Source organism: Gadus morhua, chromosome 22 (genome assembly GCF_902167405.1).
Source record: "Gadus morhua chromosome 22, gadMor3.0, whole genome shotgun sequence".
In the NCBI taxonomy this organism is placed as follows: Eukaryota; Metazoa; Chordata; class Actinopteri; order Gadiformes; family Gadidae; genus Gadus; species Gadus morhua.
Genome location: NC_044069.1, coordinates 17,661,566 through 17,685,904, shown reverse-complemented (window position 1 = coordinate 17,685,904; position 24,339 = coordinate 17,661,566). Strand labels below are relative to the sequence as shown.

The 24,339-nt window shown below is 44.3% G+C and overlaps 1 protein-coding gene across 2 annotated transcripts; it reads right to left on the bottom strand.

Annotated features, from left to right (window-relative positions):
- Window positions 1-174: 174 nt before the first annotated feature.
- arhgef2a (Rho guanine nucleotide exchange factor (GEF) 2a) lies at window positions 175-23,292 on the bottom strand. 2 transcript variants are annotated; one of them, XM_030346827.1, is made up of 23 exons: window positions 23,015-23,292; window positions 19,077-19,239; window positions 18,050-18,117; window positions 17,810-17,873; window positions 17,207-17,339; window positions 16,680-16,789; window positions 14,534-14,677; window positions 14,176-14,426; window positions 13,634-13,759; window positions 13,346-13,463; window positions 12,905-12,978; window positions 12,275-12,446; window positions 11,892-11,968; window positions 11,215-11,393; window positions 9,446-9,513; window positions 8,887-9,075; window positions 8,316-8,414; window positions 8,136-8,185; window positions 7,889-7,924; window positions 7,727-7,777; window positions 7,261-7,569; window positions 4,681-4,837; window positions 175-3,658 (listed from the first exon to the last, which is right to left on the bottom strand). In XM_030346827.1, the coding sequence occupies exons 1-23, from the start codon at window positions 23,075-23,077 to the stop codon at window positions 3,588-3,590; spliced, it is 2,772 nt and encodes a 923-aa protein (XP_030202687.1). In that variant the 5' UTR covers window positions 23,078-23,292; the 3' UTR covers window positions 175-3,587. The 2 variants fall into 2 exon arrangements, with proteins under 2 accessions (XP_030202687.1, XP_030202688.1); XM_030346828.1 differs by lacking the exon at window positions 7,261-7,569 and having other exon boundaries at window positions 23,015-23,291.
- Between the last annotated feature and the right edge of the window lie 1,047 nt (window positions 23,293-24,339).

Below are 24,339 nucleotides of genomic sequence, written 5' to 3'. Positions count from 1 at the left end.
AGTTCAGTGCGGTAACCATTATGGCAAATTATGACTATTAGTAGATTCTGGTGATGCAGCACCATAACAAGCCAGGTAGTGATGACCTCACAAGGTTTTTGTAATTCCCAAGAAACAAAGGAAGTTTATCGGCAAACATCCACATCTCACACAGACACAAAGATAGATACATGGGATTTTACAAAATTTGACTCTTTATTTTGCATCAGTGATCACATTTTTTCACTTAGTTAACATGTATATTATTGCAAAAGAAAATAATCGAAGGAAACCCTTTTATTGTCAGAAGCGGAGCTACACTGAGCACAAAAGCTAAGCGTGGCGGAGCTTTTTGATCATTAGTGGCGCGTCTGGGGCAAAAGGAGCAAAACGGGTGTTCACTGTCATTATTAGACCTTTTTGATTATGTTATATAACAGACAAAGCCGGTGCAAATCATTTTTTTGTGCCCCTGGACAGGACTTCCAAGCGGGGGGGGGGGCACCGGTTGTACGGTCGATATTTACGCCACTGAAAAAAACCTTAATTAAACTATGCATCAATATCAATTGTATGATTTTTATTAACACATTTGCAGGGTTAGCAAGGGAGGTGCCACCATTTTAATACTAGCCTCAGCGGCAGTGATCGGCTGGCACCGCAAACAGAATAAAATAACTTGAAGTCATCCCAGTCAACCCAAATGTCTGCGTCCATCTCCTCACTCCTTAAATCAGATTAAGAGCTCTGTGTTTACACGATGCAGTCACCAGTCCAAAGCGAGAGGGGGAGGCATGTGCTTGCGTAGTAGCCTACATTTAGCTTGTTGCTAATCTACTACGGCTGCCCATTATACATCATTTCAAGCTTCGGCTAATCATTTGTTTTTTTTGAATGTTTGGATACATTTTTTTAAATTCCTTATGGCCACGATGACACGAAAACCATCCCTGCCACGGCCAACGCTACGCTGTTGGCTCAGTGTAGCAGGGTACAGCGTGTAACCCCATGCAACAGCGTGTAACCCCATGTAACAGCATGTAGCAGCCTGTAACATCCTTTAACAGTGTGTAACAGCATGCAACAGCATAAGCTATCACTGAATGAAAAGGAGCATATAAATATACATATAAAGCATAACTTGTGTTTGTGCTAGAGTTTCTAGGTTTATCCAAAACAAAACTGTCCAATATCATAGCCTATATAAGAACACACATTTGAAAGCATGATTATGTCATCCATAAATCAAAAAAGTTGTACTTGATAGAGAACACAATAAATATATTTCTTATCGGAATGAACTATGTGGCATATATAGCAGCAACAATAGCAGTAGGCACTACGTAGGTCTTTAAAACATCTGCATGAAAATCTACAGAAACTTTAAATAAATGAAACTCCCACTTCATTAGTATGTGTGTTTAATGGCTCACTTGTATTGCAAAGTATGTTTCACATTTAAATTGCTTGTCCGGTTGTGGTCATTTAATCCCTATTGATCGACAGCACCCATATTCACATTGAATTAGCCTGCACTATCAATATTGAGCTGGTCGTCTGGGAAAGTCGCCTATCCTCTTGATTAAAATACTTGATTAAAAATACTTCCAAATCTACATGTTGGGCATTTGGCATTAAATTAATTTCCCACATGTTCAACTAAAACAAAACAGCATTCTTCAATCAATGTATTTTAAATGTTTTTACCATTATTTGTATTAAAGCTAAAGTAAGTACGATGGGAGATGTGTAAAGAGATTCCCCCAAAATGTCCCCTCACTGCATCCTTATTCAATTCAAATATAGCTCGCAAGTATTAGCTTCAGCAACTTGAATGTATATGAGCTAAAATATACTAAATAACATGCAAATTCATGCAAAACTTCTACATGACTACTTATATAAAAAATATATTTTCATTTTGTTTTCTTATGAGCCCTCATCGTTACATAAGGATACTCTGCACACTGATAAGCATCACGTATATTGTTTAGTTACAAAGAAAAGAGGTTTCAGCCGACACCAACACCTTTCTTTGTGATTAGAAGAGCTTGAAGGCCAGCCAGTTAATAAAGTTAGTCAGGAGCTAAGCGTTTTACTGGCATCAATGTTTCAGATTTGATGATTTCTAAACTGTAACGCTATTGGTTTACATTCACGTTTTGAGGATGCATACATAACAGTAAAATGTCATGACCTCAATAAAATAGGAATAATTCACCCTAATATAAATGTGTATAAATTATGGCTTCAACCATGACATCACAGAGCTACGTTTCCAGATGTCGGAATGGGAATCAAAATGGAAACCCTTTTCCCTTTTCAGTTGGTCAATGCAGAAGACCTAGAGCCCGCCTCCGGGCCACGCGGGGTTGGACCTGGGGCCACTGCTCTCTCACGCAGGGCGTTTGGGGTTTCAGGTCAGTGGAAATCATAGATATCTACAAATCGCACACATTTGTGCTAAAAAATTGATAATATTTCCTAAATGTAGAATACTTTGAACGGTTCAAGAGCAGGTAAGGGGATTTTAGAATATTACATTGTTGGGCGAATTATTTCTTAAAGACGGAACTCAGCTGTTTATGTTTGTGCAAAGTACTATAGTTTTCGTTGCAAAATCATACAGAATATTTGGTTTATCTTAAAGGTCCAGTCTGTAGAATTTAGTGGCATCTAGCTGAAAGGACATGGCAGAATAGGTAACACACCATTCCTAAGTATGGTTTTATTAGTGTATAATCCCAATAAAATGAGCAACGTTGTGCTGTCGTTACCTTAGGTTCAGCCCTTTATATCTACGTGGGGAGCAGGTCCTCTTCCAAAGAGAGCGCCATGTTGGACCGCCATGGTCCTACAGCAGCCCGATAAGGACAAACTGCTCTAGAGAGAACATGTTCCGAAGAAATGTCTTGCTAAGAGTTGTACATCTACCAAAGATCCTCTTCACTGACATTTGCCTACCCGATGCAGTCGTAGCTAATTACATAATTTAAGTAGTAACTACTGGCGCATTACACAATACAGGCCAGTACAGGACACCTAATACAGGGCAGAAAAAGACACCTTATACAGGCCAGTATAGGACACATTTCACAATACAGGCCAGTAAAGGACATCTTCCACAATACAGGCCAGTACAGGACACCAAAGTTATTGGAAAGGGAAGGATGGGGGGGGGGGGGATTCAGTTGGTTACAATCTGCAACCTCACCACTAGATGCCACCTCTCTTTTACACACTGGACCTTTAAGTATGTTTCAGATATGCACCAAAAGTGTTCCCCTTATTCATCCTTTCATTGATTAGATGCACAAAAAATTACAAAGCATTAGCAACAGCATAAAAAGCTTTACTAGCAATTCCTCCCTTGTAACCACACATACTCATCAGACCAGAGACGCCTGGAAGTATCAACCCAAAATGAAGACACATACACATTACACAACCTAGAAAATACTGCACAAATAACTCTACCTGTGCAGATCATGAAACCTCATACTTCAGTCAGAAGAGGAGCTCCTTCAGGGCTGCGTTTCTTTGGAACCCATCTAATGTGCAGAGGACAGGATTAAGAATAGGGGATTTCAGCCGTCTGGAAGGGCTTTTTAACAGGCAGACATTTTGGGCAAGCGAATTTCTACACCAATTTCAGCCTCTTCTGGAATATCCTGAAGATCTGAAAAACACATCAACTCATTTTATTATTGGTGGTATTTCATCGGTGTAACGTTAATCTTTGTTCATTTATTGTTGATTCATAGCACACTTCTAGTGTCTGTAGCTCATAGCTTGGATGTAAAGCAGCCAAATCTGATTGTTATTATTAGCATAACACAGCTGATTATATAATACTACCCTGAAGACGCAATTGTTTCTGGAGAGATACAGAAAAAGAAAGAGGGAAAGAAAGATCAAGAAAGACTGAAGGACGTTTGATGCGTGGAATCCCAGGAAAGAATACGAAGCAACACGAATGCACAATGGGTAAATATTCAATGTGTACCATGTGACTTCAGGAGACATGGTACACAGTGCCGTGTCTCCAGTGCAACTGTTAAGAGCCAGTGCCTTCCTCCACAAAAATCAATGCCTTACATAAGGCATTGATTGAATGGTACTGCAGGTACTTGTTCTGCAAGTGTGTGTGTGTGTGTGTGTGTGTGTGTGTGTGTGTGTGTGTGTGTGTGTGTGTGTGTGTGGTGTGTGTGTGTGTGTGTGTGTGTGTGTGTGTGTGTGTGTGTGTGTGTGTGTGTGTGTGTGTGTGTGTGTGTGTGTGTGCGTGTATATGTGTTCTCAAAGAAAAAGAAGAACAAAGAAAAAGAAGTGTGCAGGTGTGCTTTGTAGAGCATTAAGTATGTCAAATAGCATAATTCAGTAAAACACCATACTATGATTTGACTGATGGTTCTCATGCATTCTGATCCATAGCATTGGCCAGCAGTCAAACAAATAGATGAGAACCATGAGACTCAACCACAGCACATTTTAATCAAACAAAGTGGGGCAGGCGATCACTGCTGATAGAGTAGTATTACAATTACCGTGAGAAAAGTGTAAGTACATCCTCATTGATGATTGATTAATTCAGTAATAATAACGATGAGATGGACCATGTGTGAGCTGGGACAGTGTGTGTGAACAGTGTGTGTGAACAGTGTGTGTGAACAGTGTGTGTGAACAGTGTGTGTGAACTCTGACCCCTGGGGCTCTCCGAGCGGCCAGACGATCTCCTCTCGTCGTCGTCGGAGAGCACCTCCTCCTCCGCATCACTACAGTCCTGCAGCTCGTCGAATGCGCCGTGGGGGTCCCGGCAGGAGTCCAGCTCGTCCGTTCTTGAGGTTTGCTTCGAGTGGAACTAATTCAGTCAACATAGAAGGAAGAAGTTACACTCAAATATTATTTTAATGTCCCATATGTTACAAAAATATAGTTGATATTCTAACTCTAGTCAATGCTGAATAATAAAATACACAGTTTTATTTCTCTAGTGTCCAAACCCCTGACTAGGAAACCTATTTTCCAGAATATTCTAGAATTTAATAAAGAATGAAACGTGTCTCGTCTGGGAAATATCTGCAGTCAAAAGCGTTGCATGCGCAAGACAGCCGGTCATTTTATACTTTATGCTAAGTTGTTGTTCTTTTACCCACATTATCAACCGTTCCTGGTAGTACCCTCACCCAACAACAAGCGGGTGAATGTATGGAGCTTCCCGTGGGCACAGCTGAAGAAGTGCCCTGACCCAAGCTCCCTTACTTTGCCACATGTAAGAGGGAGAGGGCAATGACATCTTACTGGGGATCCACAACTATCTATCAAACAAAAGCACCAGGTCTTGATGGATCATGTGCGACTCCCCAGCACCCACTAGCTACCTCCATGCACTCTCCAACACCGTTTTCTGCTGCTCTCCAGGCCCTGCAGACCAGATAGGGTGCCCATGCCTGTCCAAAGGGAGCTGAACAGCATCCTGAACGCACCTCAAGTCAAGGCCTAGACCGTGCAGCCCTGGCTGTCCTATCACTTAGCTCAATGCTCCGATGGACGGAGAGGATGGAAGGGAGCTGGTCTGTGGCTACCATGAGGACAGGCTCTGGTACACACGCACCCTCCAGGAAGGCTTCATCATACATTGTTTGGACAAAGGAGGGCGTGAAGGAGGGTTCAGGATGCACTGACATCCTCAAAGGGGCGGCCACGCTGGCTGGTGGTGAAGGCGAGGGCGAAGAGCATCGCACACCAGGCCTCGTCATCTGATCAGGGATTCAGGGGGGGGAAGGGGATTCCTAACAGAACTAACCCGACAACCATCGTCTCAAGTAGGGAGGAACACGGAAGGGAAGAACCTGTGAACTCCCCGAAGCATCACATTTCAACCACACTGCCCTGACTGCAACGCTGAAGGCCTCTGACTGGGCTCATGTCCCAGGCAGTGTGTTATGGTCTAATTAAAAGACAAAATCACTTTAGTGAACCCCTCTGCAAATCATGTTCTGCTAAAGGTGCTATACTAAATTAATAATTAATTAATACTCAATTTACTTAAGTCACTTACTTACTAGCTTGAATGTATGCATCGTCAACTGTTGGTAAGATAGAGGTTATAATTAATTGGGAGTAGTTTTACACTTAAGGTTGTATCTAATGTCATAACAAATGGGTGGGTGCACCCTGAATATGTTGAGACATTTCACCTCTCTTATTATGAATTTCTTGCCAAAGTTTGCGTGGGTCGTAGGCCAGGCTTTTCTGTTATACCAATAACCAGATTGTTAATTCCCCCCCCCCATAACTAATGATTTATATTATATGTGTTACACGTTTTTGTGCATTTTATATGCACACATACTTAAAATAAGTAATTATTTTTTCTTTATACATTTATAAAAGAAAAATCTAAATACACTTTCTCCAGAGAGGGCTGCAACGTAGTGTTCTCTATCGGCCAGCCGCCACTAAAAATGCACTTAAAAATGCATCTACTAAAAGGGCTTTGGAATACTCTCCCAAGTAGCACTGTTGCTGACTTACGTTTGGCGTTGCAAACTGGCAAACGTTCATTGTACGCTCTTGTGACTAGTTGGTTCAATCATAAAGTACAAATTCTCAACAATTAAGGTAAAACATTTACCTTTATTGTTTGGTTATGAAGGATTCTAATCCTTTGTCAACTATAACGAACCTTCATGACATTGTTGGGTCGTAATAACTAATAGATCATTATTAAGTAGGGGTTTGACATAAGGGAATTGGGACTAGGACCTTGCAGTGCAGTAAACGTCTGCAGCGCTGTGGAAAGGATCAACTGGTCTTCAAGCACTCATTCCAGACCGCTGTGGACTCAGTGACTGTCTGCTCCCGGAGCAGTCTTAGGAGTGATCCTAGTCAGAACATATCACCCACTCCAGTGTTCTGGGGGCACTAGCTGGAGTGAGGATTATATAAAAAATTAGGTGATTTTTAAGCAGCGTCAATTGCAAGCGTCAATTTTACTTCATATGTTTTTACTACGCAATGTTTGTTTTATGTCAAATTTCAGGGGAAGCCTTCAATACTTCAAACCAGAACGGCCGGGATGGGTCCAGTGGAAATCCAGGAAACCCTCGTCTCCATTCATACTGCTGACGAGCTAAAACTGTACACTTCTAAAGCCAATGCTTTTCAACCCCAACCCTATTTAAACGTATACACTCCATACTGATAGGGCAAAAATTCCCATTGTAACCCAATAATGGACTATCATCGTCCAGCCTTTGGAGAACCATCCATCGTCCCCACCTGCTGGGTGGACCCGGGGCCCTCCTGGGGGCCCCCCAGGCCGCGGACCTGCCTCTCCAGCTGGGCCCGGGCCTTCTCGCTGTCCCTCAGCCGGCCCTCGGCCCCCCGCAGGCGGCCCAGCTCCTCCTGCAGCAGGCTGTGCTGCCTCTGCAGCAGGGCCAGCTCCCCCAGGGCCGAGCCCGCCCCGCCGTCCCCCGCGCCCGCCTCCCGCGACAGGGAGCGCCACAGCCGGCCGGCGTGGGAGCCCGCCCCCGGGCCCTCCTGCCACAGACACAGCTCCAGAATGGAGTCTTGTTTGATGACGGCCCCCTGGGGTACGGAGAGGGGCAAGGGAACGGTTTAGTGATGGAGTTAAGACCTGTCATCTCTCTCTCTTTCTCTTTTAAAGAAAATCCACAAACTGTAGAAAACGATTCACGCTTGGATTTGTTACCCCCCCCCCCCCCCGAGATCCCAGAGAACCCACCTGAAGAGCGTGAAGATAGGCACTGAGGTTCATGAGCCGATGGCAGATATCCTGGAAGAGAGGAACAGGGGAGGCTTTGAACGCACCACACTCAACCCTCCAGATAACTCTCTGCACAACGTCTGTCTTTAAATCACTTCTTTAAAGCCTTGACCACTTTACCTCACTCCGTGGCTTGTCTCGATTCTGCTTAGGATCCTTCAAAAGAAACAAAAAATATGAATGTAGCTTCAACTAAAATTGAGGATTTCAAGCACAGTTTAGGATTCAATGCCACGGGTAAAACACCATGTAATAAACCTTTAATGCATTACTTTAAGTTCAAAAGTAAACATAATAAATACAAATAAATAAATAAAAAGGAAAGCAAAGGATTGCAGGACAGAAAGCTGAACAGCCATGTACCGACCTTCACGGCGGAGGAATCATTCTCCCCATTGGCCATCATCTCCTGACCATCTGAACATGGGGAAAGACTTCAGTCACTTAGAGCCCTTTGTTCTCCTAACCACTAAAGTGTGGCGTGGATTAGGCTGCTCCACATCTCATTCTTTACGTCATCAGACGGGAGCACATCACATGAACGTACTGATGACGTGGGCTCCGATGTGATGGTGAGGGCAGTCGGTCACGTAGGAGAGGGGGATGTCCAGACTCACCCCCAGCAGCAGCTCGCTCAGCATGTCCACTAGGGGGCGATGTGACACCAGAGGTGAGACAACAGAAGATAACAGAAGAGCCTGTGTCCCTCCTAGACCAGCGATACCCAAACCCCCCCGGAGCCGGTCGTGGACCCGAAAATAAATGATTATGTCATATTTTATAACTTAGGCTATATGAGTCATGTAAGTTCCTCCAACACATAGACTCCATGCACTATTTTGTAGTGAAGAAAAAGGGAAACATTTTGTGAATTGTTCTGAGGGTTTATTTAAGTCTCATGTGACTTTTCTTGTGTTTCTCTCTTAATTGTATGATTCAATATTTTTGCAGTGGTGAAGGGAGCCTGAGACTTGCTCTAGAATTAGGGGAATACAATTGACTACCGGTCATCCAATTTCTCCACGAACATGCCGGTCCTTGGACCAGTAAGGGTTTTGGAGCCCTGGCCCAGACCCCTGGAGCAGTGGAGTCCCCGTCCCTGTGTGCGTACTGCGTACCCTCTGCGATGGAGTCCAGCAGCAGCTTCTCAGCGCGCGGTGCCTGCGCCGTGTTGGCCCTGAACAGGTTGCGCGTGTTGATGGGCAGCGGGACCTCGCACGCCCCCGTCACCTCGGCCAGGTCGGAGAACAGGGTGACCCGCTCCTGGAGCAGCTCCACCACCTCCCGATCCTTCTGCTGGATGTCGGCTGAGAGGGTTCCAACCAGAGACATGGACAGGAGACAGGGAACACCGACTCGTATTAACATGTACCAAAGCCTTTTCATGACACATGTGGTTATGCAAACACTCATTTGTTAATATAGGGAGATCCTGCCATCTACTGGCAGTGTGTCGCATAACGACAAACTTGTTTCTAGAAATCTTGGTGACCTATTTATAGGGGTGATGTATCAACATTCACCATTGCAACTTTAAAGCCAATTTGATTAAAAAGATTTGACTTTGGATGTAGATGAATTAAACTGTATTTTGTGAGTTAAATCAAAGACATTGCATATATTACATGTTTTACATATACAGTATGTATGATACATTTTTAGGTTGTGATTTCTGACCTTTGATTCTTCTCAGAAGAGCCTTGTCCTCAGTCTCAATGAGTGGAAACTCCTCTCGCGAAGGGCAGCTGTGAAGGAACACATACGGAAGGGTGCTTATTCATAGACAGTCTTCTTCATTGTTATGAGGCCTAGGCCATTTCACCTCAAAGTGATCAACAAACACACGATAAAGAAATCGATACCAGAAATCGAGAGTCAGACAGAAACACCGCCTGCCTGCACACAATGCAAAGCAATCCGAGATGAGACAGGTATAAGTTCCAGGTGGTGAGCAGGGGCGTTTCTAGATTTATGAAATATCCGAGGCTTAGGCCAGAGGGTAAGGGAAAATGCGTGCATAACCCGTGACACATTTTTTTATATGCTTTATAGCGCATGCAAATTTTTTCATAATGCTTCACATTAATATACAGAAATACGCAGTTTATTATCCCCAGACATCTAAAGTTCCATTCAAGTTATTTCATACATATATATATATATTAGAGCTGTCAGTTAAACGCGTTATTAACGGCGTTAACGCAAACCAATTTTAACGGCGTTAATTTTTTTAACGCGCGATTAACACAAATTATTTTTTAAAAATTATTATTATTTTTTTTTTTTTTTTTTTTGGGCTCAAAACAAAGAAGCAGTAGCCTGACTGCTATGTTCAAGGCATATCTTTGGATGTTCATTGTTTAATTGCATTATAGGCTTTTTTTTTTGTACCATCCTGATGGTACAAATATTTTGATCAGTATAAGCTAGAGCTGTCAAGCGATTAAAATATTTAATCGTGATTAATCGCATTAATGTCATAGTTAACTCTAATTAATCGCGATTAATCACAAATTATTTTTCTATGCTAAATATCCCTTGATTTTTTTGTCCCATAATTCTTCTCATTTTAATTCTCTTATCAACATGGTGAAGTGCATCGGCTTGCCTTGTGCAAATGATTTTTAATGATAACAACATTGGCATATACACTGATCAAAACAGGACGATACAAAAAAAGAGCCTATAGTGCAATTAAACGACTGCTTTGAACAAATGTCATTTGAACATAGCAGTCAGGCTACTGCTTCTTTGTTTTGAGCCAAAGAAAAAAAAAAAAAAAAAGTTTTTTTTTTTTTTTCCGATTAATCGTGATTAAATATTTTAATCGCTTGACAGCCCTAATATATATATATATATATATATATATATATATATATGTATATTTATATATATATATATATATATATATATATATATATATATATATATATATATATATATATATATATATATATATATATATATATATATATTAGTCATACATATGTATGACTGGAGATAGGATAGGTTAATTCGCTTGTGGTGGTAAACTGTCTGGTTATGTTTTTAAATAGTTTATTCTCTTGCCAGAATGACTATCTAGAAGGACTAGGCTACTTTGAGATGCCCCTGGAATCCCCATGTTGTTTTTTTTAAAGAAGTTGATTTTATTTTGATTTTTTTAGTTTCGGGACTTTCATGGTGATGCAATGCATTTGAATTAGCCGTAAGCAAGACCGGAATTTTGTGTAATTGGTTAGAAACGCCATAGTGTGTGAGAATAACACTGAATGGAAACCACCTGTCAATCCAAGGTGTGTGAAACCAACAGTTATCAATGGAGAGCGAGGGGATGTTTTTGGGTTTTATTTTGAAAATGTGGCGCTCTTCCACTCTTATCTGCTCTCTCTCCAACGTGACCCCTATAACCCTTAAAGCCTAACACAGAGGGAGAATGTACCCACTTGGTGACCGCGTGGTGGATCTCCCGCTTCCAGATGTGTTTATCTTCCCTGGAGGCGCAGTGCAGCTCGTACATCTCCGCGGGGGAAGAGCCACTGATCAGGAACATGCCCCTCTCCTGGTTGGCGATGTCTCGTATGATGAGCCCGTGAAGGCAGAGCACGGTAGACTTGTCCTTATCCTGAACAGCCAGAGAGAGAGAGTGGGGGGGGGGCAGGAATCAAAGGAGAGGGAGAAGGAAAGGAGGCGAGAGAGAAAATAAGAAGGCAGAAGTGAGCAAGCCCTTGTCATTTAACATTTAGGGGATTTTGCTGATGCTTTTATCCAAAGCGACTTACAAGCATTCATGCACACATTCACACACCGACGGCGGAGTCAGCCACGCTGGGAGACAGCCAGCCCGTCAGGAGCAGTTAGGGTGAGGCGTTTTGCTCAGGGACACTTCGACACTCTAGCTAGGAGGAGCCGGGGATCGAACTAGCAACCTTTCTGTTAGCAGATAACCCGCTCTCCCTCCTGAGCTACTTTCACCCAAAAGTCTTCACTAGTCATTGATTTGAGACTTATTAATTAGGGATGGATAAATTGGTCTTACTTCTAGTTTGCTTGCGACAGTTTTGCGGATCCTTTCTGGTATCGTTATGTTCAAAGGCAACAGAGATCAAGATGTGTTTCTTACCAGAATTGGGAATATGTACCGCTGGTCTTTCTCCTGCAGGAAAACCAGGACATCTGCCATTAGTAGAACCTGCACATCTGTGTTTCCACACACACACACACACACACACACACACACACACACACACACACACACACACAAAAAAACATACACACACGCACGCACACACACACACGCACACACACACACACACACACACACACACACACACACACACACACACACACACACACACACACACACACACACACACACACACACACACACACACACACACACACACACACACACACACACAGCGTTAGGCGTATTTAATCGACATTTACAAATCTTAGGACGCTGCTTCACATCCTGGCTGATTCCCCAGGTGTGGGGGTCCGTACCTTTGAGCCGGGACCCCGGGTTCTTCCAGAGCAGCGCCCCCTCGTGGACCAGCCTGCGGCGGAGCAGCTCGCTGGCCCGGAACACACCCCCGTCCCGGACCTTGGCCTCGGCCCGCGGGTCCAGCTTGGCCTGGATCTCCTGCAGCCTGTGGGTCCGCTCTAGCTCCACCACCTGGGGGCGCACGGGGTGGAGGAACGGGGTCACTGGTGTGGATCATATGTCGGCACTCACACTAATAACTCTAAAGGGGATGGAGAGGTCTGCAGTGACCTCAGTCCGGGTTAACGGACTGGGGTCACTCATACACGCACACACACACGCACGCACGCACGCACGCACGCACGCACGCACGCACGCACACACACACACACAGACAGATGAGGTTGGATTGGGGATTTCCTTTAATTGAGTACACCTTTCCACACCTTTCCAATGCCTTAAGAGTTATTAGTGAGGATACAGACTGACACTGACATGATTTTCTAAATAGACCTTCAATCACGTCCACCTGAACGATCAATGATGTTGACATATGGTGTATATATCTTTTCTAGTTTCTTCTTTTTGTCAACATATGTTTTTACAAAAACCTTGATACATTTGATAATAATCCTTGTGAATCAGCGTACCTGGTTGTCAATGGAGCTGAGCAGCTCTTTGATGGAGGAGAGCGCCTGGGCCAGCACCAACGCTTCTTCACTGTCTGCAGGCCAGGGGAGGGTAGCGGGCAGACAGGACTTTAAACATTGCTCAAAGCTTCCCCATCCAAAGTGATGATGAAGCTCATTTTGTCCTCCTGATTAATTCATCGCTGTGCACTCATCAGAGAGAATAGGGAAAAAGGTTTGTTTCAAAGCAAAACATACCGTGTTTTCATTGTCTTTAACATCCTATATCATGCGAAATAAGTCCCACCATACCATTCTTGGCATGAATGTTAATCTAAACAGGGTGGACACGGGAACCCGAGTGCACTCATGGACACCATAGATGGACACCATACATGGACACCCTACATTCTTGGACACCATGTGTGTGTTTTCTGGCCGGGCGTCAGAGTGCAGCCTTACCGTTAGTGTTGTCCAGGATGCGCTGGAGGAGGACGGGATACTTAGTGATTCTCTGGGTGACCAGCAGGATACATTCTTGGACACCATGCCGACGTAAGAGGTTCCCTCGACATACCCGCTACACCGAACCAAGAGAGGGAAAAACACAGCATGATCGGGGAGAGTATCCCTAAAGCAATCTGGAGCTATCGTTTAAAACATCACACCTTGAGGATGACAGAAACCCATACGTGTTGGTGTACATGTAACATAATTATATGTATTCAAAATGGTTGCCTCGATACTAACCCGTATAAAGTACTGGAACTTCTTGTCTTTGGCGAGCAGCTCCTTGTATAGTTTGACAGCCTTCAGGTGGCGACTGCAGAACTCGGCATACGTCTTCCTCATCTCATCTGCACAGTGGCCTGAGAACTGGTGGACAAAGGCACACACACACACACACACACAGACACACACACACAGAAACTCACACGCACGCACACACACAAACCCACACACACAAACAAACACACACAAACAAACCCACAAACACACACACACACACACACACATATACCCACACAAAAACGTATACACACACATACAAACGAACACACACACACACACACACAAATACACACACACACACACACACACACACACACACACACACACACACACACACACACACACACACACACACGTACACAAACACGCGCACACATTTCACATGAGGTTGGATTTAGCGTAGTAGCGCTCCAATAAAGCTCAAAAGATCTTCCATCCATCCATCCATAACCGCTGAAGAAGCAAACTCCTTGTCCTTATCGTGGCCCCTGGACCCTCACCTGCTCCAGCAGCACGTCGCCCAGCTGCAGGATGGTGAAGTTGTAGGTGGAGCCGGCTTGAAGGCTGTAGTTGCGACGCAGGATGAGCTGTGCCAGGAAGCGAGAGTGCAGCAGCAGCAGCTGGTCCAGGCAGGGGAAGAGGACGTGCACGGTGCCCGGGTCCAGCCCCACGTCCTCCAGCATGCCCTGGCGGAACACGTGGTCCATGATGCGCAGAGTGCGCATGTGGTGCAGCTCCGTCTGGATGAGCTCTGAGGAGATCCAAGACATGAGCTCCCCTCCATTTGTAATCATCACCGGATGCGTCACACGCATTCAAAGAAACGACGAGAAGCAGAGGGGGAAGCGTGGCTCTCACCGTAGATCACATCCTGCCTCTTGATCACGTCTTTGCGGTGGGCCTGCAGGTAGCTGGTGTCCACCGCCATGCTCCAGGAGTCGGCCTCGAAGTCTCGCTCCTCGATGTCCAGCTCCTCCAGCATGGACACGTAGTAGGCCTCTCCTGAAGAACAGGAGTACTGTCATGGAAACACGTCGCTGGAAACCATGTGTTACACTGCAAAACCAGGGCTTGTTTTTAAATCAAGAAATTCTTGATTTACTCATAATTATGTTATTATGAGTTATATATGAATTTATATGAATCTCACATAATCGATTATCTTCGACTCCTTCGAGCAGATTCAATAGGTTGTCTCTTTTCGCTTCTAGCTGGCCTCTGATAACCGTACACTTACGTGACAGCCAGGCCACACAAATGATAGCAACTGTGACTGTTCAAGACTTTGAGGAAGTATGCAGTATCCAACACAACACGGGGGAAGGGAATCAAACCAAACCCCTACCCTCAGTCTTTCAAGACCAAGTTGATCAGCCGGGTCGGAGATGTATATTGAAGGGGTCATGTTTTGCAATATGATTTTTAATAAAATGTTATGTTAAAAATACACCTTATTATTCTCCCACTGTACATTGCTGCAGCAAACTATTTCATACTTTGTCAGAGACACTAAGTCTCTTTAAGGCCCGCCTTACGAAAAGCGCAGTCTTCTCTGATCGGTCAGAAGGCCCACTCTGTTGTGACTGGTCAACTGCTCAATGAATGTTGGACATCTCAAGCCCATGAGTCCCATGCCACTTCAAACATCGTCTGTAAAAATGTCATGGGTCAGCAGTATCTACTTGAGCCTGAGACGGATACTGAGTCATGTGTTGGATTCCGATGAACCAGAAACACCATCACAACTGAGAATGGAACAGGACGTTTCACAGGGGTAAGCACTTATTTTGTAGCCATATTTAGGTCTTTTTTTTTTTTTTTTACTTATTTACAGTAAGATAAGGCTTAACGCTCTAAGTGTATTTTAGTTGTGCTGGGATGTACTATAGCCTGCATCGCGTGGGGATCCTACTTTGCAAAGTATGGACACTTGTCACAGCCCTCAGGGTCTCCCACAAGCATCGGCCATTCCCTGAAGGGGCCAACATGTCCTTGACTTCATCACTGGGGATCCGCCATCAGACAGGAACCCCGTTAACTATCATGGTGGGTCTGGACTCCCACGTCCTGAGGACCAGCAGAGCACATGTCTTCCACTGCGAGGGCCCCTGGACATCGTGGAGGGGTTCGGGCCCCTGGACATCGTAGAGGGGTTCGGGCCCCTGGACATCGTGGAGGGGTTCGGGCCCCTACCATGTCAGTACACTGGATCGGTGTAACATACGGGGACAATATGAAAAAGACAAGCTCAGGAAACCCTGACTGTATGGCCATTTTGCACATTGCTGTTGTTAATATTTATTTTTGTATTCTGCTGTATATTTATGTTTTTATTTAACTATGTATATTGTATATTATAGCTGCACTTCTGCCAGGTTGACTAATAGCAAAAGATCAACCATGTTTTTTCTTTCGAAACGTTGGTGGTTTCGTCCAATGCTGAGTGATGTAACTTCTAGCCAGGCGCATTGGATTGCAATAAAAAATTGTATGAGTCACTATTCACACCTTGCTATGTGTGAGTACCCCCATGTTAATGACTTGGAGAGAACGTCCTTTCTTGTATCTCGCCTTCCTCGATATACTAGCGATATACTTTATGCATGTAAGCTCCCCAGGGATCCCTTTGAAGTCTGCATTTATTGATTGTTTCTTTAATATATTACAAATCACATTAAAAATCGAAATAAATCATAAAAAATCGGAAAAACATGAAATATTGCCTCCATGCACAGAACATCGACCAATCAGATCTGCTCCACTCTCCCCACCCTCTAGAATGGCCGTTGCTTGGTGGCGGTTTGGGAACTGACCGTGACTCTGCCCTCTGGCTGTGTGTTGATGGGATACCGATGAAGGATAGGCATCCTAACCCTGCATTACATACCATTGTTTGTGGCCCGCAGGTACAGTATACACTGGGTCCGCTGTCTGTTCTTTGGACCGTTTCATGGGTTTCTCATGTGTAGTCGTTGGTAAAGGTGGCAGCGGTCTTATCACCTACCCTCGTCATTCAGTGACTCCATAGAGACGGCCCTGTTCCTGAAGTTCAGCGAGTCGGTGGACTGGGACAGTATCCTGCGGAAGCCCATCGGAGAGTCCTCATTCAGATTCCTACAGCCAAAGCGCACACATACACACACAACATTCAGAGATGCCTGAAATCAACCTTCAGATCGATACCGTCATGTGCCCAAGACAATTATTTGATTCTATGCTATGCTCTATTTCCTTAAAGCATCAGTATGAGGAGTAACATTAAGGCCCAATCCCATTTCTACCCCTTACCCCTCCAAAACAAGGGGGAGGGGTAAGGGGACGGGGAAGGGGTAAGGGGAAGGGGAAGGGGAAGGGGAAGGGGAGGGGAAGGGGAGGGGAAGGGGAAGGGGAGGGGAAGGGGAAGGGGAAGGGGAAGGGGAGGGGAAGGGGAAGGGGAAGGGGAGGGGAAGGGGAAGGGGGAAGGGGTAGATTGGGCCACTTGAGCTGCCCCCCTTAAGCTAGAAGACAAGACGATCCCAAAGCAGGACTCACCCGGCGATGTTGTTGCTGGACACGCTCTTAGCCAGAGAGAGGGTAGAGCGGCCCCTCCGCGAGCCCAGCAGCGACTGGCGGATGCTGTCGGAGTGGTAGATGGCTGAGCTGGGCCGCTCCCGCCTCACCGTGGCTGCGGAGGAACACAGAGGGGAGTTACTTTCCGTGTTGCTTCTACTGTATTTTCCTCCTCATCATCCTCATCTTCAAACCGCTTATCCAGGGTCGGGGCGCGGGGCCAGTAGCTCCAGCAGGGGCCCCAAGACTTCCCTTTCCTGGACAATCTTGGGCCCCCTGACTGCCCGGGGGCCCGAGACCAGGCCGTCAGGGGGTCTGACGCCTGGTCTAATATAGAATAAAATATTATTCTATTTTATTATCTATAACTTGCTGTAGTTCTGTCCCACTTTATCAGTGTCTTATCATGAGACAGTAATAATGTCTACTAACAGTGAGCCGACGAGACAGGGCGTGATACGATGACCGTAAAGTTGGTCGCCGCTGATGTGGAATCGGCTATGGTGACAGTTTAAAGGAACTGGGCAATATGGCGTCCCTTTTAAATGTCAGGCAGGTGAATGCTATGTGTCAAAAAGGACTCACTTTTAGTGCGTAGGTTGACGTTCTGCATGGATGAGTTATTTCGCGTCTGTACCATCTTCTGCTGCTGCAAGGTGTTAACAGACAGATCACAGGAAGTGTTATGCAACACAGACTGCGTGTTGACAGAGATTATTAACTTTCATAGAACATAAGCAAGATGATGAAGTCAAAAGTGAGACGAGTTTACTGGTGGAAGAGAAGCAGTCGAGCTCAAGGTTGATCATTTGCATTGTCTCATACCCGCTGTTTCATTTTGACACAGTTGAGCAGGGAGTCTCGACAACGGTTGTGGATGGTGACGTTGCATGCTTGGAAAGAAAAGAAAAAGGAACACAGGAACGACAAGCGTGAAGCTTTCTTTGCTTTGTTTTTGTGTCTTTGAGAAATATCTTTCCCAACATTTCTCAAGAAAGAGAAGCTAACAAAGCCATTTCAAAATCTAAACATATTTCATACAAGTTTTAGCGTAGTAAAAACTATTCTTACTGTTGCTCTGCACTCTTTTGAACATTCATCTTTTTTAATCATGAATGGAATCAATAGTAAAAGGTGGACAAAGGGATTTTCAAAGACTCCTAAAATTATCAGCATGGGGGTCGTAGCCCTACAGAAAGAGATGCAATTAGTGACAGAAGGGTTTTTGACGAAAGCTAGAGACCTCATTTGTATGAAAGAGGGCATTGAAGACTACCTAAATGATCAACACCGGGGGTGTAGCCCTACAGAAAGTGATCTAATTAGCAGATAACCTAATGGTCAAGTACAGCCAAGAGTGAGCTAGCTTACTCCCAAGTCAATTTAGGCCACCATAAATGATGATAACTTCCTGTAGTAATATAGCGATCAACTTGATAATCCTAAATGTCATTGCAGCCTTCAGTCATATAAAACAGACCCCAGGTTTTTAATGCCAAAAGCTATCTTTACATTAACATTTTTCACCGAGGTAGAAGTCAATGTCATCCATTTTGCTTTTGCAGAAACCAGAAACTTGAAGTATTGCTGGTTTATTCGACCAGCAGATAGGGGTGCTGGACAAGAAAAATGCTCATATGGGTCGTTTTGGGTCACATTGACCAACATCCCTTTTCTACGGTTTAGGTTGGAGATCCAAAACCACCTTCAGATTGACCTCAGACTGATACATCAGCTCATCCTTTAGACACTCAGCTTAGTTGGTGCATCGCAATGCCATTCCATGGTTCAGGGTAAAACATGAACATGCGTTGCACAAGACACACAGTAACGAGGAACCGGTGTTACTCACTCGGGCAGCTCAGGGCCTCCTTGGCCGTTATACTTTTATTGCAGGCGGAGCACAGGGTGGTGCCTGAGACCATGAGCGAGGTGAACAGGTGGCCGTTGCTGTAGCGGGACTCTCGCTCGCGGGCCTCGATCTCTCGCTCCCTCATGCGCTCCTTCTCCTTATTCTACAAGGATGCAAAAGGTTTTCAGCTCTCTGTCACTGGAATGATAAGCATGAGGAGGTATATAGACGACAAATAACCAAGCCATTTTAGAAACCAGTATGCATTTAAATCCTTCTGGTCTCATTATGGAATCGATCTATTGTTATAGCAGGTGACACACACAGCTATTCACATATGATTAAAAAATGTATAGCCCTTAATTACATACAAAGGAATAGTGAGTCATCCGTTTGCATCGGGTGGCCTTTTCAACTACTGCTATCAACATCTCATTATTAAAACATGTATTTGTTTAGTGTAGGACACATTACTCTGATGGTCCATTGTCCAGCCTGGATAATGCAAGTACATTCTCCTTTACATCATTGGCTCCCAATCATTCTTTTAAGCTATACATGGTGTAGCACGTACACAAATGTAAATATATATATTTCAGAAACTCATTTGTTTCCCTTCTCTCATCTGTGTTTCAATGTGTTGTTTGGGTCCCTGTCTTGTCTATTGAGATGCTGAATCCGTGGACGCTGGCCTTTTTCTGGATCGGGCCTCCTGTTCCTGACTGTGGCTTAATATTTCTGGATCGGGCCTCCTGTTCCTGACTTAATGTTTCTGGATCGGGCCTCCTGTTCCTGACTGTGGCTTAATGTTTCTGGATCGGGCCTCCTGTTCCTGACTTAATGTTTCTGGATCGGGCCTCCTGTTCCTGACTTTGGCTTAATGTTTCTGGATCGGGCCTCCTGTTCCTGACTTAATGTTTCTGGATCGGGCCTCCTGTTCCTGACTGTGGCTTAATGTTTCTGGACATGACCCTGACAGCAGCTAGCCGTAGTCAGTCCATAAGGCTCCATTACCTCCTTATGGTCCCAAGTCGGACCTGCCCATCGTGTCCTTACTGGTAGATGATATATTAGATAAGATAAGATTACATTTTATCAGCCATAATGTTTTTGGTACAAAAAATGTTCACATCTATGATCAATAATCGTAATTATATGGCAACGATTGAGGCATTTTGAAAGTTAAAATGATTTCATATATATATATATATATATATATATATATACACACACACATCCACACACACTCAGTAAATGATATAGCATTGACAGCTGACTCTTTGTTTGTATCCTGCAGAGGAAGCTAAGACTTCCTCTTTTCAAAGCGGCAGTAGGGAAAGGAAGTTGTTACCAAGGCAACACAAAAAGGGAGGGGTGTACCACAAGCAGACAAATGTACACACAATGGGCTGTTGCACAATCTGAAATGGCTTGATAAATTCATCAGCAACAGCAAACATGTTTAAAATGCCTCGACTATAGATGACTAGATAATAGTGTATCTGACTCAAAAAGTTTGCGAATCATAAAAATACATCTCCAAATGACTTAACCCACCCCCTGTCAACAGAAGATAATGTGCATAACAATTTCGACTCTCCTTCCACAATAGATGTTTTTCTGTTTTTCTTCAGGAATGAAGGCTACCATTCAGCCGTCTGGCCCTGAGTCTTGTGATCATCACATGAACTATTATAAAAGGAGAAGTTAGGCTGGCTAAGAAATGTGGGCCGTAGTAATCATTGGCTCTTTAAACACAAATCATTCCTGGCTAAACATGGTGGCTACTGGGCGAATAGCACACATTAAAGCCATTCACGACTGCTTTCGGTGTTATGTGTAGGCCTGCACCAGAGACAGGGCTTCCAGGCAGCAGCCATCCTCCCTGTACAGCCATCTTTGGTCAATATTTATACCCTGGTCAAAATACATAAGTACACTACCCTACCCTCAACAAGAGAACGTACATCGCCTGGTCCCATCGATATGAAGCATAGGAGCATTTGAAATGTTGGTTTGGTGTTGGTAGTAAAACTGCTGTATCAAATGTTCCTTTCTGCTCCACAACAGTAAAAAAACCAGGGGAAAAACGTTGTGACCAGCCAAGCTCCAGTGTGGGTGTTACGCACGTGGGCTGTATGCAGGCCCTGTGCTATTGGCCCAGATTATCACTGAGTTTCTATATGTGTACATGATCGCTGCAAGATGAATGTGTAAAGTATCACTGCTAGATACATGCATGAAGTATTACTGCTAGATGCATGTGTAAAGCATTAAAGCTATGTGCATGCGTAAAGCATCACTGCTAGATGCATGTGTAAAGCATTACTGCTAGATGCATGTGTAAAGTATCACTGCTAGATGCATGTGTAACACTGCTAGATGTATGTGTAAAGCATCACTGCTAGATGTATGTGCAAAGCATCACTGCTAGATGTATGTGTAAAGCATCACTGCTAGATGTATGTGTAAAGTATCACTGCTAGATGCATGTGTAACACCGCTAGGTGTATGTGTAAAGCATCACTGCTAGATGTATGTGTAAAGCATCACAGCTAGATGCATGTGTAAAGCATCACTGCTAGATGTATGTGTAAAGCATCACAGCTAGATGCATGTGTAAAGCATCACTGCTAGATGTATGTGTAAAGCATCACAGCTAGATGCATGCGTAAAGTATCACTGCTAGCTGTAGTCATTTAATGTGAAATGTAAAATGGGAATGAAATAAAAATGTGAATCAAAACGTTTTGGCTGTTACTATATTGTAAACGACCGTAATAGGACAATACATTGTGGTCTGACAGAGGGAGAAGGGAGAAAGGGACAGATGGAATGGATGGTCTGCAGGACTTTTCTGAGGTTGAATTCTAAATCTTCCACTCTATTCGGGACAATATAACAACTGCGAGGTAACACCAGCCCACACACATTTCTATGGCAACGCTTGGATAGTTTAATATTCTGCAGTTTCGACAGCTGGGCAATATTATATATATATATATATATATATATATATATATATATATATATATATATAAAGTTATGTAATGCAACATGGGACTATTTTGATCATATAGCAAGATGTACACATACACACACATACCTCACCATCACGCCACATTCACACACACACACACACACACACACACACGCACGCACACACACACACACACACACACACACACACACACACACACACACACACACACACACACACACACACACACACACACACACACACACACACACACACACACACACACACACACAAACACCACCACCAGACACACCCCACAAAAACACGCACACACATAAACACCCACACACAAACACACACACACAAACACCACAACCACACACACACACACACACACACACACACACACACACACACACACACACACACACACACACACACACACACACACACACACACACACATCAGAATATTACATAGCAGTAGATCAAATCCAGAGTTATCAGCAACACGAAATACAGCTGGCTTTGCATTTCCATCTGAATACTTTTTAGTATTGTGTTCTTTTTCTGAAGTATAGACAAGAAATGCATATACATCTTTCTTCCACAATAAAACGGACATCCTAAGCACAAGCACAACTTTAAATAAATAAGTGTGTGGCGCGCACATACGCGCGCGAACTCACGCACGCGCGCGCGCACTCACGAACGCACACTGGAAAGTTTCAGTGTGACTCAGAGCCCCAAAATGGAAAGAAAACGTTTGAAAAAGGAATAAGCTCGAAGGGAGTGTTGTACACACGCGCTCCAGCAGCCCTGACACATCCGCACGCAGCCTAACATGCGCACAGGCCTACCTGCTCCCCTGCCCCGAAGTTCGCCAATTAATAGTCTACCTTGATAATAACTATCACGCATTTAAGCCCGAATGTTTGGTTTATCAGAGAGCAACTCACCCGCAAACTGATCTCCCTCATTCTCTCCTGCCGGATTTTGGAAACATCAGCAACTCTAGACATGTCGGTGAACTGTCAGATTCCGTTATAAATAAACCAAACACCTTTCCGTGGTAGTTAAACCACTGAATTCAAATTTGTTAAAGAAAAGAACAAACGGATCCCGACAATTTAAGATTTCCTGTCATAAAAGTAAGCTACGTCTACATAGGTGGCAGTGATTCGTATAACGTGAATGAGAAGCGGTTGAATTTATCACCGCGCCCACGGGAGGACGTTCGCTTAGAATATTGACCCTCCTACTCAGATATCTCTCTCTCTCTCTCTCTCTCTCTCTCTCTCTCTCTCTCTCTCTCTCTCTCTCTCTCTCTCTCTCTCTCTCTCTCTCTCTCTCTCTCTCTCTCTCTCTCTCTCTCTCTCTCTCTCTCTCTCTCTCTCTCTCTCTCTCTCTCTCTCTCTCTCTCTCTCTCTCTCTCTCTCTCTCTCTCTCTCTCTCTCTCTCTCTCTCTCTCTCTCTCTCTCTCTCTCTCTCTCTCTCTCTCTCTCTCTCTCTCTCTCTCTCTCTCTCTCTCTCTGTGAGTCGAGTGGGAGTAGAGCTCGCTCCATTCCAAAAGGTCTCCCCATCTACAATATGTAGCCAGGTTTCATGTCTAATATTAAAACGAACACTATAATTTGATCAGGCACTTTGCCGTTAACATGGTAATTAAACCAACGTGTTAGTTAACATAACCATATATATTCTCTTGAGAGACCAGGCGTGAATAAAAGGAACTAAGAATGTATAATTTATATGTAATGTTAACACACTACTACATTATTAGTCTACCTCCAAGATAAAATATGTCCACAGCTTAAACCCTTAATCCTTCCTTTCTAACCTAATATATTGATGCTATTGTTGCAATCCATTGTACCTCCTGTGCTAAGCCCATCCGTTTATGTTCGATCATGTCGATCATGCAATCAATGTAGCCCTCAACACACACACTCAGTTCTCCACACTGGCAGCATGGATCACCATCTTCATGCATCACTTCCAAAAATGGCTTTCAACATCAACCCCTTCCATCCTATAGTATGGCAGCCCGCTAGGGGGAGTATAGCAGCCCCATAGTGGAGTATGGCAGCCTCCAAGGTGGAGTCGGCGGCCCCCTAGTGCAGTATGGCAGCCCGCTAGGTGAAGTAAGGCCGCATGGCTGCACCCTAGGTGGCGTGTATAATGGTCATCATTGCGACGGTGGAGCCCAATGGGGGGCCTCTCCAAAGAGTGAAGGACAAAGAAGGGCAGTCCGAGGACACACACGATGGAGAGTCGGCTCCCA